This window comes from Chlorocebus sabaeus, chromosome 14 (genome assembly GCF_047675955.1).
Source record: "Chlorocebus sabaeus isolate Y175 chromosome 14, mChlSab1.0.hap1, whole genome shotgun sequence".
In the NCBI taxonomy this organism is placed as follows: Eukaryota; Metazoa; Chordata; class Mammalia; order Primates; family Cercopithecidae; genus Chlorocebus; species Chlorocebus sabaeus.
The window spans coordinates 64,932,218-64,951,119 of NC_132917.1; the positions used below are offsets into that span (position 1 = coordinate 64,932,218).

Genomic DNA, 18,902 nt, shown 5'->3' on the forward strand with positions numbered 1-18,902 from the left:
AGGAGGATCGCTTGAGGGCAGAAGTTGGAAACCAACCTACGCAACACAGCAAGACCCTGTCTCAACTAAATTAAAAAAATTAGTTGTGCAAGGTGGTGCACACCTGTAGTTGCAGCTATTTAGGAGGACTGCTTATGCCCAGGAGTTTGTGGTTACAGTGAGCTATTATTTTGCCACTGCGCTCCAGCCTAGGGGACAGAGGGAGACCCTATCTCTTAAAAAACAAAACAAAAAAAGTTAAAAATATCTAGACGCAAACTCAATTTTTAGATGTAAAAAACTTTGGTTTGGTTTTTTTTTTTTTTTTTTTGAGACAGAGTCTTGCTCTGTCGCCAGAGCTGGAGTGCAGTGGCCGGGTCTCAGCTCACTGCAAGCTCCGCCTCCCAGGTTTACGCCATTGTCCTGCCTCAGCCTCCCGTGTAGTTAGGACTACAGGCGCCCGCCACCTCGCCCAGCTAGTTTTTTGTATTTTTTAGTAGAGACGGGGTTTCACCGTGTTAGCCAGGATGGTCTCGATCTCCTGACCTCGTGATCCACCCGTCTCGCCCTCCCAAAGTGCTGGGATTACAGGCGTGAGCCACCGCGCCCGGCCGTTTCGCTCTGTCTCCCAGGCTAGAGTGCAATGGCGTGATCTTGGCTCATTACAACATCCGCCTCCCAGGTTTAAGTGATTCTCCTGCCTCAGCCTCCCGAACAGCTGGGATTACAGACACCCACCGCTACACCAGGCTAATTTTTGTATTTTTAGTAGAGACAGGGTTTCCCCATGTTGGCCAGGCTGGTCTCGAACTCCAGACCTCATGTGATCCACCTGCCTTGACCTCCCAAAGTGTTGGGATTACAGGCGTGAGCCACCCTGCCCAGACAAAGCCTTGGTTCTAACAAGGGGAATGATCGTGGACTGAGCCTCACTAAGGTTTTAAATGACAAAACTTAAAAAAAAAAAAAGTTCAGTAGTATTCAGTGAAATCGCTTTCTTTTCCTGACCTGGCCAACATGGAGCTAAAAACAAGTTGCAATTTTGGGTAAATTGGAAGATGAGCTGGGTATTAAGGAATTAATGTCAGTTCTATTTGATGTGGTAACAAAATAGAGATGCATACTGAAGCATTTTGGAGTAAAATATCAAATGTCTATAATTTAATATACTCTACTACTAGAATAAGACAAATAATGTAAAATGTCAATAATTGTTAATCTAAAAAAGCAAATAAACAGAAATACAAATCACCACAGCTTTATTTCCTTTTCTGTCCAAATTACTAAGCCTGGGAGCTCAGAAGACTAGTTAGACAGTAATCAATAAAGAGGCTCAAGGCCAGGCGCGGTGGCTCACACCTGTAATCTCAGCACTTCGGGAGGCCAAGGCAGGCAGATCACTTGAGCTCAAGAGTTTGAGACCAGTTTGGGCATTGCTGGTCTCATGACATGGCGAAACCTCGTCTTTTACTAGAAAACCCAAAAATTAGCCAGGTATGCCAGGTATGGTGGTGTGTGCCTGTGGTCACAGCTACTTGGGAGGCTGAGGCAGGAGAATCACTTGAGCCCAGGAGGCAGAGGTTGCAGTGAGCTGAGATCATGCCACTGCACCCTGGGCAACAGAGCCAGATGCTGTCTCAATAAAAGAAGAAAAAAAGAGGCTCAAAGTCTTTCAGTATATCGTTGGAGGAAGCATGAACTCTAGAATCAAGCCTCCCTGACTTCAAAACATCAAATCTAGGTTCCTGGTTATTTAATATTAGGGAGAGTCACCTAACAGTTTCTTCATCTGTAAATGCTAGATAGTATTCACCTTGTACAACAGCAAAAGGGGTTTAAAATGAACTAATGTTTGTAAAATGCGCCTGACTATAGAAACTGCTCAATAAAATAATTTCCTTTTCTTCCTTGCTCACCAACCCCTTTCACAAAGATAGAAGGAAAAATTGTTTTTTGACTAAAAAAAAAAAAGTCAAAAAGAAGTTACAGCTGACTAAAGTGAGCAATAGCATCCAAAAAGTAAAATTTCCTTTTTTTTTTTTAAATGGAGGTATTGCTATGTTGCCCAGGCAGATCTTGAACTCCTGGGCTCAAGTGTTCCTCCTGCCTCAGCCTCCCAAGTAACTGGGACTACAGGCACTGATACAGTTTGGCTCCGTGTCCCCACCCAAATCTCATCTCAAGTTATAATCCCCACTTGTTGACTGAGGGAAGTGATTGGATTATGGCGACGGTTTCCCCCATTCGAGTGATAGTGAATGAATTCTCACAGGATCTGAGCGCCCTTCGCTTCCTTCACACACTCTCTCACCTCCTGCCATGTAAGACGTGCCTGCTTCCCTTTCTGCCATGGTAAGTTTCCTGAGGCCTCCCCAGCCATGCAGAGCTGAGTCAATTAAACCTTTTTTTTAATAAATCACCGAGTTTTGGTCAGTTCCTTGTGGCAGTGTGAGAACAGAATAATACATGTACCATGCCTGGCAGAAAGAATAAAATTTCTGATGTTTCCTTGCTACTCTGAAAACTTTCCTGACTCTAAATCCTAACAGTACTAACAGTACTTTCCTTCGTATGTAATTCTCATTACCCCTCATAATCAGAGTAACTTTTTCCCATGTTCGTCTCTCCCACTGTCTGCCTCTTAATGGGCTATGTTTTATTCCTCTCTGTAACCTCCAAGTGCCTGGTGTAATATAGACATTTTCATAAAGCCTCTTGAATGAACAATCACAGAAAGAGGCTTTCTATGGTGTACAACTGGACTCAGTACCTGCCCTACCTTGCTGAATGTTTTGTAATCTAACAAAACTCAGATAAAGACCCAGATGTCACACCTGAACAGGAAAAGCAGAAAGGAAAAGATAATTAAAATATAAATCAACAGAATCAAGATTTTGAAAAGATCTAGAAAACTTGAAGGATTACTGAAGCCAAGCAAGAGGAAAAGATAGGATTAAAAGTAAAATCTTGTGTTTAGATTTTTGGTTTTTTTTTTTTTTTTTTTTTTGAGATGGAGTCTCGCTCTGTCGCCAGGCTGGAGTGCAATGGCACAATCTTGACTCACTGCAATCTCCGCCTCTCGGGTTCAAGCGATTCCCCTGCCATAGCCTCCTGAGTAGCTGAGATTACAGGCACGAACCACCATGCCCAGCTAATTTTTTTGTATTTTTAGTAGAGATAGGGCTTCACTATGTTGGCCAGGCGGGTAATGAACTCCTGACCTCGTGATCTGCGCGCCTCCTCCTCCCAAAGTGCTGGGATTATAGGCATGAGCTACCACGTCTGGCCTGTTTAGATTTTTAAAACACCAGTCATAGAAGTGTAAAGTAAGACCTTCTTCTTTTTTTGAAACAGGGTCTCGCTCTGTTGCCCAGGCTAGAGTGCAAATGGCATGATCTTGGCTCACTGCAACCTCCATTTCCAGGCTCAAGCAATCCTCCCACCTTAGCCTCTTGAGTACCTTGGACTACAGGGACACACCACCATGCCTGGCTGAATTTTGTGTTTTTGGTAGAGACAGGGTTTCGCCATGTTGCCCATACTGGTCTTGAACTCATGAACTCAAGTGATCTGCCTGCCTGAGCCTCTCAAAGTACTGGGATTACAGGGGTGAGCAACTGCACGCGGCCAAGACCCCTCTTTTAATTAAAAACAAACAAATCAAAAACCTTAAGACCCAAACCAGAAATGATATGACTACTGAAACAACAAATGGTTATGTCTTTGATTAATAATAATAAAGGGCCATGAGCCTTTGAACTTCAAGAGAGAAATTCATTCAGGCTCCAAATCAAGATAGGATGTACCTCATACTTGATTTAAGAAATCAAATTTAATAAAAGGCATTTATAAAATGTAAGAATAACCCAAATTGCACAAGGTTCTGAAAATATCATTACAGGAAAGAATGAGGAACTTCAGAGATAGAAGAAAGGTGGTGATAAGATCAATCTGAAGGGCAGGCTTGCCAATAAAAGAGGACTTAATCTGATTCAGGCAGCTCCACAAGGCAGAGGAATAAGAGACAGAAGTAAAAGGAAACAGGCTTAAGCTCAATATAAAGAATTAACATGTCTCTAAAAGAATCATGCAGTGAGCTGAGATAGTGCCACTGCACTCCAGCCTGGGAGATAAAGTGAGATTTTGTCTCAAAAAGAAAAAAAAAAGGAATCACTAGGAATAAATAAATAAAAATAACTGGCAACTAGAGGTTTTGTGTTTTTTGTGTTTTTTTCTGTATATTTTGCAGAGATTAGGTTTCACCATGTTGCTCAGGCTGGTCTTAGACCTCCTGAGCTCAGGCAATCTGCCGACCTTGGCCTCCCAAAGTGCTAGGACTATAAGCGTGAACCACGACGCCTGGACAGCCACTGCACCCAGTCTTATTTTGTTTTTGAGACAGGGTCTCACTCTGTCCCCAAAGCTGGGGTGCAGTGGTGCAATCTTGCCTGACTGCAGTCTTCTGGGCTCAAACATTCCTCCCACCTCAGTCTCCTGGGGAGTTAGGACTACAGGCATGACAGGCATGGACCACCACACCTGGCTTTTGTTTTGTTTTGTTTTTTGGTAGAGATGGAGTCTCTATGTTGATCAGGTTGGTCACAGGAGCTATGTTTACTCCTGGCCTCAAGTGACTCTCTGACCTAGCCCTCCCAAAGTGCTGGGATTACAGGTGTGAGCCAACATGCCTGGCCGAAGTTATATATAAAATGGAACTAGCTACTTCGAAAAAATGGTAAGCCTCTTAAAAATGTTCAAAAAGCCAGGTGTGGTGGCTCACACCTGTAATCCCAGCACTTTGGGCAGCCAAGATGGGTGGATCACTTGAGGTAAGGAGTTTGAGACCAGCCTGGCCAACATGGCAAAACCCCATCTCTATGAAAAATACAAAACTTATCCGAAGGCCGGGCACGGTGGCTCATGCCTGTAATTCCAGCACTTTGAGAAGCTGAGGCAGGCAGATCATGAGGTCAGGAGTTCGAGACCAGCCTAACCAACATGGTGAAACCCTGTCTCTACTAAAAATACAAAAAATTAGCAGGGCGTGGTGGCACATGCCTATAATCCCAGCTACTCAGGAGGCTGAGGCAAGAGAAGCACTTGAACCTGGGAGAAGGAGGTTGCAGTGAGCTGAGATCGCACCACTACACTCCAGTCTGGGCGACACAGCAAGGCTCCGTCTCAAAAAAAAAAAAAAAAAAAAAAAAAAATTGTCCGGGCATGGTGGTACACACATGTAATCCCAGCTATTAGGGAGGCTGAGGCAGGAGAATCACTTGAACCCAGGAGGCGGAGGTTGCAGTGAGCTGAAATCTCGCCACTGCACTCCAGCCTGGGAGACAGAGCAATACTATATCTCAAAAAATAAAAAAACGCAAACAAACAAAATGTTTAAAATGAGGCCTTCAGGCATGGAAAAGAAATTCCTATTAAAGATGAAAGACAAAAAGTGTCCTATAAGATCCCCTCCAGCCACAGGAAAGTAACAAAATATGAATGTTTCACATACAAATACACACCCAAATCTTATGAATGCCAATGATCACACACACATAATACAATTATTCCATACCAGTACTTTAAAGTACAGTTTTGGGTAGATCTTTATGTACTCTTTATGCTGCCAAATAAAAAGCTGATAATGTACTTATATAGCGGGAAAAAATATGGATGGTAATTTGTTCACTGATTGAAAGTATTTCAAGCTATTTCTGAAAACTAAATCCTTGCAAGTCCTAATTTGACACATCCATCTATCTTTTGTAACGTACCTTCTTTTCCTCATCAGAATCATATAAGGAAAGGGAGGAACTTAACCTATCAAACACCCATTTATCTGTGCATGTCATATCATAAGTAGTATCTATATACTGCCCAGAAGTTTACAAAGGGCTTTCACATGTATTGTCACATACATAAAGCTATTAGATTTGGTTCTCACAACTACCTTATAAATTAGTAAATCATGTGTCATCACACTCACTTTAGAAACGAAACTGGGTCTCAGGGTTACTTCGGCCTTTTCCCCCAAGACACAAACCCATGATTCTCTAACAAGTAAACACGAGATCCAAGACAAGTCTAAGTCTTCTGACTCCTAATACAGGACTCCTTCCAGTTCCACGTGTCATCAGTTCCATCAAAAGGGGCAGTCACTGGTTTCCTGTGTTTATAGCCTACTTCTTGCTAATACCCTACTCTGAAAACTACTGAAAGATTTATTTTTTAAAAGACCACAGATATGTCCACACTGACAGGACTCAGACCCATACTGAAGAGGCACAACTGAACTATTACACCTGCCTATATTTAATTGGGGGCTGGGGGTATAAAGATGGATAAGGGGGATAGGATGGCACAGACACACAAAATATTGAAGACAGAGCTTCGGTCACTTGGTTCTACCAGTAACTGTAGGCAAGTCATTAAATCTTTCAGCATTCATTTTTTTGAGCAGTAAAATGAACATGTTACAAAAACTAAGTTCCTTTCCAACAAAATTCCGTGTTTCTACAGAGTTGGTGCACACTATCTAATAAAAATACTTAAAACAGAACTACATAAGTACTTTTCTTCAACTGAGCCACATATGAACAATCTCTTCCTAGGGTTCCTTTAATGTTCCATGCACTTAGCACAGTAAAAGACAAACAGAAATGGTCTGTAACATTTGCACTGTAGGACAAGGTAAACTTGAACTTAGATTTCCCCCAATAAAAGAAAAAGATGAGGACCAAGTTTGACTTAAAACATGAGTTTCTCTGCGTCATGAACAGAAAATTCAATGAGGCTTAAGTAATCTTGAAAATATATTTTTAATCTAAATAATTCTTATTCTACTATTCTATCTTAAGTACATGATTCTTAAGACATCTTACATTCAATTGTTCGCATATTAAATATATACAAAATAATAATACATTACAAATTTGCCAAAATAAATTCCAAAAAAATTACTAGCCAAAAGTCACTTACTATTTGAAGCTTGATTGTTTTCCCATCTAACTCTATAGTTCTTATTTTGAAATCCACACCAATTGTGCTGATGTAGCTTTCTGTATATGTATCATCCTGAAGGGGGAAATAATTAACAATTAAATGTATTGTTCGGTGGAGCAGATGCAAATCTAAGTGAAAAAAAAAAACTGCTGTTCAAGAGTAAATAAAAAAAATCATGTTTACTTTTATCTACAGTCCAAGTTTATGAATGAAATGTATAAAGTATAACATGCTGACAACAGTCACTCCATCCACTTTCAGTACTTCATATTCTGATTAGAAAGCACTACTTAACTGTAGTTTCTTCTTTCCTTAAGATCTCTACAATAGCCATTCTTTATTTTTTCCAAACATCATCTCTTGCCACATTCTTTACATACATCATATAGAAAAATATTTTATATTTTCAATGATTATGAATAATTTTTCTAATCACTAATCAGCAAAACTCTTGTGACCCACCTACCCAATTTATTCACCACAAAACAACAATCATTTCACTCCACTATTATGAACTTTTTCTTAGAAGTCAATCTTGCTTCCTAATGATTTTTTTTTTTTTAGATATAATGCACATAACATAAAAGTCACCCTTTTGAAGTGGACAATTCAGTGGTTCTTACACATTCACAAGGTTGCGAACTACAACCACGAATTCCAGGATATTTTCATCACTCCAGAAAGGACCCTGTACCTGCTCCAGAAAGAACCCGTCTTCACACCCTGGCAACCACTGATCTACTTTCTGTCTCTTTAGATTTGCCAATTTTGGACATTTCGTATAAATGGAATCATAAAATATCTGGCCCTCTGTGTCTGCCTTCCTTCATTTAGCAGAACATTTTCAAGGTTCATCCATGTTATACCATGTAACAGTACTTCATTACTTCATTCTTTTTTTTTTTTGAGGCAGGGAGTGCACTGTCATGATCTCAGTTCACTGCAACTTCTGTCTCCTAGGTTCAAGCGATCCTCATGACTCAGCCACCTGAGTAGTTGGGACTACAGGCATGCATCACCACACCTGCCTAATTTATGTATGTTTAGTAGAGATGGGGTTTGTGATGATGGTCAGGCTGGTCTCAAACTCCTGGCCTCAAGTGATCCCCTTGCCTCAGCCTCTCAAAGTGCTGGGATTACAGGTGTGAGCCACCATGCCTGGCCCATTTTATTGGCTGAATAATATTACATGTACAAATATACCACATTTTATCTATTCATAAATTGATTTGGGTTGTTTCCACTTTTTGGCTATTACGAATAATGCAGCTATGAACATTTGTGCACAAGCTTTCCTGTGAATGTATGTTTCCTGTTAATTTTTTAACCCAATGTTAAACTTTTAAAATTATAACTGCTTCTCGCGAGTACCTGCCATGACATTTTATTAAGAGTGGAATAAAAATATTTATTGTGAAAAGATATATGAATGAACAGACCAGGCTATCATTATGTGAACCACAAAGCACCACCTAAGAAGTATTCTGTCAACAAAGATGGACCTTAATCGAATCAAGTCTAATGAGAACAGCACTGCCAAACAGAACTTTCTGTGACAATGGAAAGGTTCTATGAGCTGTGCTAGCCAATATGGCAGCCATTAGCCCTATGCGGCTTGTGAAACAAGAAACTAAATTTTTTATTGTTTTTCTATTATTTTTCCCCCTTAATGGGACAGGGTCTCGCCCAAGCTAGAGTACAGTCACAGCTCACTGAAGCCTTGAACTCCTGCACTCAAGCAATCCTCCCACCTTGGCCTCCCAAAGTGCTGGGATTACAGGTGTGAGCCACCAAACTTTTTCAGTTTTAATTAATTTAAATTTAAATAGCTACAAAGAGCTAGTAGCCACTCTAAGGATAGTGTAGTTCTAGATCTTCTAATTACAGAGACAGGGATAAACAAATAAGCATAAGGACATCACAAGGAAGCAAAATAACAAATGAAAAATACTAGACAATCTACAGGACAAATGCTCCAGTTTCTGCAAAAAGTCAATGGTATAAAAAATATATATAAATAAAGGCCGGGCGCGGTGCCTTACACCTGTAATCCCAGCACTTTGGGAGACCAAGGCGGGCGGATCACAAGGTCAGGAGATCGAGACCATCCTGGCTAACACAGTGAAATCCCGTCTCTACTAAAAATACAAAAAATTAGCCGGTGTGGTGACAGGCGTCTATAGGCCCAGCTACTCGGGAGGCTGAGGCAGGAGAATGGCATTAACCCGGGAGGCGGAGCTTGCAGTGAGCCAAAATCACGCCACTGCACTCCAGCCTGGGTGACAGAGCAAGACTTCGTCTCCAAAAAAAAAAAAATATATATATGTGTGTGTGTGTGTGTGTGTGTGTGTGTGTGTGTATATATATATGGTTCTAGATTAAAAGACTAAGCAACAAAACAACCAATGGAAAACGTATTTTGTAGGTTGATAATGGCAATGTCATTTTATAGAAAACATCTTTAGAAATATGGGCGGGGCATGGTGGCTCACACCTGTAATACCAGCACTTTCGGAGGCTGAGGTGAGTGGATCACAAGGACAGGAGTTCGAGATCAGCCTGGCCAGGATGGTGAAACCCCATCTCTACTGAAAATACAAAAAATTAGCTGGGTGTGGTGGCGGGTGCCTGTAATCCCAGCTAGTCAGGAGGCTGAGGCAGGAGAATCACTTGAACCCAGGAGGTGGAGGTTGCAGTGAGCCGAGATCGTGCTACTGTACTCCAGCCTGGACGACAGAACTAGACTCCATCTCAAAAATAAAAAAGAAAGAAATACTGAATTCTTATAAATCCCTAAATGACCTTAACTCCCATGCCTCTGAGCCGTTACTATTCCTTCTGCCCAAAAGCCTCAGTTATCTCTTTCTGCATAACCCTATTTACTCCTCAGCCCCAAGGTCATATGGCATTTATTCATCTGATTTTAAGCTCAGGCAATACTGAGTGCCCAATTTCTTCAACTCCTCAGCCAACAAATTCTTCCCTCTGTGCCCCCAAAACTTACTGCACATTTCTTTATTATAGTCCTCACCACAACTGTCTCTATTAATATTTTGAGGATACAGGGATCAGCATTTTAAAAATACTTTCCAGGTATCCTACTATGTAGGCAGTACTGGAAAACCTCTGACTTCAAGCAATGGGCATCCCAGAGAGGGTTTTCCTTGAAGCACAAACACCTCAGGCTACAGCTAGATTCTTCCCACCTACTGAATGTTGCTTAAGAATTATTCTTAATTTTAATATTTGCCAATTTAATAAAAATTAAATGATACCTAATTTTAACTTAAAGGCCTTTAATTACAAACAAAGTTGAGCTTTTTTTTCATGTTTATTGGCAATTTGTATTACTTTTTTTTTTTTTTGAGACAGAGTTTCGCTCTTGTTGCCCAGGTTGGAGTGCAAAGGTGCAATCTCAGCTCACCACAACCTCCGCCTCCCGGGTTCAAGTGATTCTCCTGCCGCAGCCGCCACAGTAGCTGGGATTACAGGCATACGCCACCACACCCAACTAATTTTGTATTTTTAGTAGACACGGGGTTTCTCCATGTTGGGCTGGTCTCAAACTCCTGACCTCAGGTGATCCGCCAGCCTCAGCCTACCAAAATGCTGGAATTACAGGCATGAGCCACCGCACCCAACTGGCAATTTGTATTACTTCTTTTTTCAACTGACTGCTGATGTATTTGCCACTACTTCCATTAGGACAAATATTCTTTTCTTACTGATGTGCAAATGTACTTTACATATTGAGAATACCAATCCTCATATATATTTATTTGCTAGTGCCATTAGTTTTCTAACATTTTTGTGCCCATGACAAATTAATTTTAATACAATCAAATGTAGCAGTGATTTCTTTCTTTGATTTTTTCTTATTTTAGAAAATATCTTCATACACCAAGATTAAAGAGCCACCTATGTTTTATTCTAGTACTTCATGGTTTTATTTTTAACTGTTATATAAAAAGAATTATACAATATTTCACATTTTTTAAATAACCTTCATTAATATCGGCACTCATCAGAAAAGTCGTATGTATTTAGGATACTGTCAAGCAGTAAACTGTAAGTTTTTTCAAATTCTAATTTTCCATTGTAAACTTAAATTTTATTTCAGCCAACAAATGCTTGCAGCTACTTCCCTTGAAATGACTATCACAGTTCATCTGAGAAAATATGTCAAATAGCCAATTCTGTACAATTCTAATCTAATTTGTCTGTTAGCTGTTCTTTCAAGTTAAAAAAAAAAAAAAAAAAAAAAAAAAAAAAAGGCCGGGCGTGGTGGCTCACGCCTGTAATCCCAGCACTTTGGGAGGCTGAGGCAGGTGGATCACCTGAGGCCAGGAGTTCGAGATCAGCCTGGCCAACATGGTAAAACCCCATCTCTACTAAAAATACAAAAATTAGCTGGCCTTGCTGCCTATAATCCCAGCCGCTTAGGAGGCTGAGGCAGAAGAATTGCTTGAACCCAGCAGGTGGAGGTTGCCGTTAGCCAAGATCGTACCATTGCACTCCAGCCTGGGAAATAGAGCAATATTCCATCTCAAAAAATAAAATAAAATAAAATGGTATTCCATGGAAAAAAATAAAGCAGTTAGCTCAGCTTACAACTCAAAAAACTATAAATGCTTTTCTTTTTTCCAAAATAACCAACACACTAGCCAGTATGCAGTCAGAAGTGCTTTCTCCAGCACTTTTTGGGAGACTGAGACATGTGGATCGCTTGAGCTCAGAAGTTCGAGACCAGCCTGGGCAACAAAGTGAGACTCTTGTCGCTACAAAAAATACAAAAATTAGCCAGGCATGATGACGCATGCCTGTGGTCCCAGCCACTTGGGAGGCTGAGGTGGGAGAATGGTTTGAGCCTGGGAGCCAGAGACCATGCCGCTGTACTCTCGCCTTGGCAACAGAGTCAGACTCTGTCTCAAAAAAAAAAAAAAAAAAAGTTTTATGTGAACTTCCCATTTCTTCACAAATATTTTTAAAGGAATACTCATGGATCAACATTTTTCAAAAATTAATAATTTTAACTGTTTTGTCAAGGACATTCTTCAATAAAAATGGCAGGGTTTGTTGTTGTTCCTGTGAGTATGCAGAGGTAAAGAATGCCATCACTATGAGTACAATCTGGAGCTTAGCACTGCCTTGATGTGTACCAAGCCACCAGCAATTTTACCCACATTGCTTTTGTACTACCAGAGCCAATGTCATCACTGAAAAAGGCAAACATCTTTTATTTTAGTATTATTACCAAGTAAATATTTCCTTACAAATACTAATGTCTTAGTATTATTAGGATATTTTGACCTCATGGGCTACCTGAGAGGGTCTTGGTAACCCCTAGGAGTCTTTGGTCCCTGCTCTGAGAAACAATGATCTAGACAGTAAGAAGGGAAACACGCTAATTTTTACATACACACACACACACACATACACACATATATTTTTTTTTTTGAGAGAGAGTCTTGCTCTGTTGCCAAGCTGGAGTGCAGCGGCGCAATCTCGGCTCACTGCAACCTCCGCCTCCTGGGTTCAAGTGATTCTCCTGCCTCAGCCTCCCAAGTAGCTGGGACTACAGGCATGTGCTACCATGCCCAGCTAATTTTTTGTATTTTTAGTAGAGACAGGGTTTCACACCATGTTGGCCAGGATGGTCTCGATCTCTTGACCTTGTGATCCACCCATCTCGGCCTCCCAAAGTGCTGGGATTATAGGCATGAGCCACCACGCCTGGCCAGGAAACATGCTAAATGTAAAGGTAGTTGATAAAGACTATGAAGGACACTGTGGATTCTGCTAAGTCTGAAGTCTATCTGTCAGCTTCAGCATTTAGAACTATGCCACTGGCCAACAAAGTTTGTCCAGAACTCTACTTTTTCTTTAATTAATTAATTAATTTTTTTTTCCCCCCAGAGACAGAGTCATGCTATGTTGCGCAGGTTGGTCTCAAACTCCTGGCCTCAAGTGATCCTTCCACCCCCAGCATCCTGAGTAGCTGAGATTGCAGGCATGAGCCACTGCACCACCTGGCTCTGTTTTTTCTTTTTATTCTACCAAAGTTTAACTTTAAGATTTATTTTCATCAAGTCACTTTCAACACAGGCCAACAACTACCCCTTTAACTTGGTGCCTATATTGGAACTGCTCTTTGACTCTGACCAAAAATATTAGACATTCTGACTTTAAAACCATACTTCACTGAATTTAAGAGCGGCAATATTTTTTATTTAACAGTCCAAGATACCACTGGGGATGCATATTTGGAGTCCTTAAATATATAAATTCTGGAATAATTAACTTATTCTGAATAAAACTTTAATTTTTTTTGTCTACCTAGAAAACATACATAGCATTAAGTATACCATTAATTGTAAAGGCATTTCAATTTCAACTTACTGCAAACCTAAGAAGAAGGCAAGACTTTCCAACCCCAGAGTCGCCAATCAGAAGTAACTTGAATAAATAATCACTGCAAAAAGAAAAAGAAAATGATGTTAATAAAAATCATACTGCATTATTCTAAGCTATAAACAACAAAAACACAGCTACAAATAACAACTCACTGTGAAGACTACATCTCCCATAAAGCCCATGCATGGCTTAAGCCAAAACTGGGAACAGCTGCAGCCCTTCTGACAGATCACTAAACATGATAGAATATGTAAAAAGTAGGCAATGCCACCTATGATCTCTAACATCAGTGAACTTCCACTTAAAAGGAAAGAAGGAAAAGAAAAATAAGTGATATGCACTCTTGGACTGCCCAAGATACTTAAAACATTCTAAATAAATCCCACTCCTCTACAGTATTAGATTACAGAAAGCTAACTTTTCATTGTTTTTACCCATGAAATATTAGTCTCTCCTTCAAATTCTAAGATCAGGCCACGCGCAGTGGCTCACACCTGTAATCCCACCACTTTGGGAAGCCAAGGCAGGCAGTTCACTTGAGGTCAGGAATTCAAGACCAGCCTGACCAACACAGTGAAACCCCATCTCTATTAAAAATACAAAAATTAGCCAGGCATGGTGGTGGGTGCCTGTAATCCCAGCTACTCAGGAGGCTGAGGCAGAAGAACTGCTTGAACCCAGGAGGCAAAGGCTGCAGTAAGCCGAGACGCTGCACTCCAGCTCCAGCCTGGGCAATAAGAATGAAACTGTCTCAAAATGAGGGAAAAAAAAAAAATTCCAAGATCAAATAATTTCAGAGCACTCCTCCAATGAAGGGGTTTTCATGATCCTTCTCTAGCATCCTGCTTGAATTCTCCCCTCAAAACAATGTTCATTTAACTTCTGAAAGCCCTTATTATATTTTAAACTAGAAATGTGGTAAATTCACAGGCTGTTTAAGTGCAAAACTTGACCAACATTCTACACTTGTATTAAAGCATTTTTCAGAACCATTGAAAACCAGGCTCTTTTTTTTTTTTTTTTTTTTTTTTTTGAGATGGAGTCTTGCTCTGTCACCAGGCTAGAGTACAGTGGCACGATCTCGGCTCACTGCAACCTCTGCCTCCCTGGTTCAAGTGTTTCTTCTACCTCAGGCTCCCAAGTAGCTGGGAATACAGGCATGCGCCACCATGCACAGCTAATTTTTGTATTTTTAGTAGAGACGGGATTTCACCATGTTGGCCAGGACGGTCTCAATCTCCTGACCTCATGATCTGCCCGCCTCAGTCTCCCAAAGTGCTGGGATTACAGGTGTAAGCCACCGCGCCCAGCAATAAAACGAGGCTCGCTTTATGTATCTCTAACATTGCCAGGCCTAACTGAAAAACTATCCCCAGAGATTACTTCATGGAACTAAGACAACATATTATTCATCCATGGTCTCCAAGGAAATCCCTCATAGATCCTTTCCAACTCAGACCAGTTCTATGCATTCTTTTAAGCAATTTCAAAAGGACAAAAACCTTAGAATTTACATATCGGTTTTGTAGAAGATACACGTGATTTTGTATTTGTCCTTTTTGATTTACTTTCCAAAAAATGCTAAAGTGAAAACCACGTCACAATTTAGATTAAAATTATGTACATATAAACAAGATATAAAACATTTTTTTCATTTTAATTGCACTGCCAAAAAAGAGAGGATATAAAACTTCCATTAAGTGATTATCTTTGTGAATATTTAACTATTACGTAGATTTACATAATGATATGCATTACTTAAAACATTGTTTTGGTTTTAGCAAACTACCATATTACACTTATTGTTATACTTATTGTCCTCAATTATCAGCAGCAAAACAGAAGTCAGAGAAGAAAACAAAAAGCTTTTTTTTTTTTTTTTTTTTTTTTTTGAGACAGAGTCTTGCTCTGTCACCCAGGCTGGAGTGCAGTGGCCGGATCTCAGCTCACTGCAAGCTCCGCCTCCCGGGTTTACGCCATTCTCCTGCCTCAGCCTCCCGAGTAGCTGGGACTACAGGCGCCCGCCACCTCGCCCGGCTAGTTTTTTGTACTTTTTAGTAGAGACGGGCTTTCACCATGTTAGCCAGGATGGTCTCGATCTCCTGACCTCGTGATCCGCCCGTCTCAGCCTCCCAAAGTGCTGGGATTACAGGCTTGAGCCACCACGCCCAGCCAACAAAAAGCTTTTAAACAAGTAAATCAGAAGAGGGGACTGAAGCACAGAATGAACTAGACATCCTTTCCAGTTTGAGATATTAAAATGTTTAAAAAGATTGCTATTGTAGAATATTATCCTTAATAAATGATACCTAATACCAACAATTTGTATGTGGCAATTCAGCTGGCTGACCGACTTTACTACTATTGATAAGGTTCCTTCTTAATTAAACCAAATATTCTTTTTTCTTTTTTTGAGACAGAGTCTTGCTCTGTTGCTCAGGCTAATTTTTGCGTTTTTAGTAAACACAGGGTTTCACCATGTTGGTCAGGCTGGTCTCCAACTCCTGACCTCAAGTGATCTACTCGCCTTGGCCTCCCAAAGTACTGGGATTACAGGTGTGAGCCACCGTGCCCGGCCCCAAATATTCTTTTGTTGTTTGTTTGTTTTGAGACAAGAGTCTCGCTCTATCGCCCAGGCTGGAGTGCACTGAAGCGATCTCAGGTCACTGCAGCCTCCACCTCCCAGGTTCAAGCAATTCTCCTGCATCATCCTCCAAAGTAGCTGGGATTACAGGCATGTGCCACCACGCCCAGCTAATTTTTGTGTTTCTAGTAAAGACAGGGATTTCACCATGTTGGCCAGGCTGGTCTCAAACTCCTGACCTCAGGTAATCCGCCTGCCTCAGCCTCCCAAAGTGCTGGGATTACAGGCGTGAGCCACAGCGCCCAGCGCCAAACATTCTTAAGAATACTAAACACCGAACATTAACAATGAGTATATGTTAAGAATTTACATGTATTAAGATAACAAGACTATCACAGCATTGATACTACCATAGTAGGTTGGTTTTTTGGGGGGGATGTTGTTGTTGTTATTACAGAGTCTCACTCTGTCGCCCAGACTGGAGTGCAGTGGCTCAATCTCGACTCACTGCAACCTCTGCCTCCAGGGTTCAAGTGATTCTCAGGCCTCAGCCTCCTGAGTAGCTGGGATTTAGTAGGGAGGCTTTTAAACAAGTTTCAACACAACAACTGGACTTAACGTACCAATCTCCCTGAGCACCATGCCAGGCATCCAGTAAACACTCAAAAACATTCTCTGAATTCACCTTACTGGACCCAGTTACAGTAAAGGACTGTACAGGGCCTCAGATGTTGTCTGATGTATCACCTTAAAGATCAACAACTCAGGCCAGGCGTAGTGGCTCACACCTGAGGTCAGAAGTTCCAGACCAGCCTGGCCAACATGGTAAAACCCTGTCTCTACTAAAAATACTAAAATTAGCCAGGTGTGGTGGTGGGCAGCTTTAATCCCAGCTACTCGGGAGGCTGACCCATGAGAATTGCTTGAACTCAGGAGGTGGAGGTTGCAGTGAGCTCAGCCTGGGCAAAAGCAGAGTTTAAAAAAAAAAAAAAAAAAAATCAACAACTCTATTTCAGAGCAACCATCAAGCTTTAAAAAACATGAATGGGCCCCCTGAGGTCAGGTGATTAGCTGGGTGTGGTGGCGGGCACCTGTAATCCCAGCTACTCGGGAGGCTGAGGCAGGAGAATCACTTGAACCTGGGAGGCGGAGGTTGCAGTGAGCTGAAATCATGCACTCCAGCCTGGGCAACAAGAGCAAAACTCCATCTCAAAAAAAAAAAAAAGAAAGAAAGAAAGAAACATGAAGCCTTCCTAATTGCATTACAAGTTACATTATGGATTCAAGAAATGAATAGTCAATTTTTTTTAATTACCTTTTTCAACCATTACATTCTTTTTAAGTTTTACAAATACCACACTGTTATTTTTAAACATTATGGCTGGGCGCAGTGGCTCAGTGAGCCTGTAATCCCAGCACTTTGGGAGGCTGAAGCAGGTGGATCACCTGAGGTTGGGAGTTCCAGACCAGCCTGGCCAACGTGGTGCAACCCCATCTCTACTAAAAATACAAAATTAGCCAGGCCTGGTGGCACATGCCTGTAATCCCAGCTACTCAGGAGGCAGAGGCAGGAGAATCGTTTGAACCCGGAAGGCGGAGGTTGTGGTGAGCCAAGATCACACCATTGTACTCCAGCCTGGACAGTAAGAGCGAAACTTAAAAAAAAAAAAAAACAAAAAAAAAAAAAACATTATTTATGAGTTTCTAATAATTTAAGGTTTAAATTAAAGCCACTATAAATAATATGAAGAGTTGAGTGCTCTGTATAAGACAATCTTTGCAAAAGACTACTGGTTCTCTCGCAAACCATTTGTTTACCAGCATAACAGTCACATGAGAAAGGCAAATAAAATCAAACCCACAAACTTCCCCACCTCCCCTTATCAAAGACATACACCGAAACAGTGTGATCAGTGACATGTTAACTTGCATTGGGACATTTTAAATCACCTACTACAGAACCAGTTTCTCAACTGTAAATATACTGAATATTCGTGAGAATTCATTGCTCTGAGTTTGCTTTAAAATGTTTCTATAATTTACAAAACACCACACAGTAAAAATGTTGATAGAAAACATGCAAATATAAAATTAGAGAGCACAAGGACAGAAGTTTGGTACAAAGAGCCAAGACTAATTTAGCAAATGGTTAGACTTTAAATGTATTTATTCTTCATTCCTCATGAATTTGGATCAAGTTTTCATCCTACAATAATATAATTTTGACTTAAGTGAAAAAAACTAAATTATGCTAGTTAAGAAACCTATAAAGATTTGGCTGGGTGCGGTGGCTCACACCTGTAATCCCAGCACTTTGGGAGGCCGAGGTGGGTGGATCACCTGAGGTCAGGAGTCCAAGACCAGCCTGACCAACATGGTGAAACCCCGTCTCTACTAAAAAAAAAAAAAACAAACAAAAATTAGCTCAGTATGGTGCCAGATGTCTGTAATCCTAGCTACTTGGGTGGCTGAGGCAGGAGAATCACTTGGACCCAGGAGGCGGAGGTTGCAGTGAGCCGAGATTGCATCATTCCACTCCAGCCTGGGCGACAGAGCAAGACTCCATCTCAAAAAAAAAAAGAAGAAGAAAAAGAAACCTTTGAAGATTTACAATTGTCACCCTCCTAAATTATTCTAGTAAATCCCATCCACTGTTTCCAATTCAGAACTTCCTCTAGCTTTTTGTACTTCTAATCTACTATAACTTCATTATTTTCTACCTTCGAGAAGTTTGGAGTCTGTGTTTCTCCACCCTTATGTTTGACATAGCTATCTGTGGGTGTGGAAGGTAAGCTGGCTTATGCATCTATGTATACAAGGATCTAGCACTGTGCCTTTTACAAAGCATGTGCTAAGAGATCAGGGAACATTTTAGTTTTACATTTTTAATCAGGCCTCTTTCATCATGAGATACAGCTACAGAAAA

The 18,902-nt window shown here is 40.8% G+C and overlaps 1 protein-coding gene across 3 annotated transcripts in view; it reads right to left on the reverse strand.

The window, feature by feature from the left end:
• Positions 1 to 18,902, reverse strand: part of RAB1A (RAB1A, member RAS oncogene family) — a 45,014-nt gene that overhangs the window by 5,124 nt on the left and 20,988 nt on the right. For 2 of the 3 annotated variants that reach the window (XM_007970435.3, XM_007970437.3), the window contains exons 2-3: positions 13,378 to 13,450; positions 6,955 to 7,050 (exon numbers count right to left, since the gene is read on the reverse strand). In XM_007970435.3, the coding sequence (XP_007968626.1) occupies positions 6,955 to 7,050; positions 13,378 to 13,450 (169 nt within the window). The remainder of the gene's footprint in view (positions 1 to 6,954; positions 7,051 to 13,377; positions 13,451 to 18,902) is intronic. The other variant, XM_007970436.3, reaches the window with a different exon arrangement.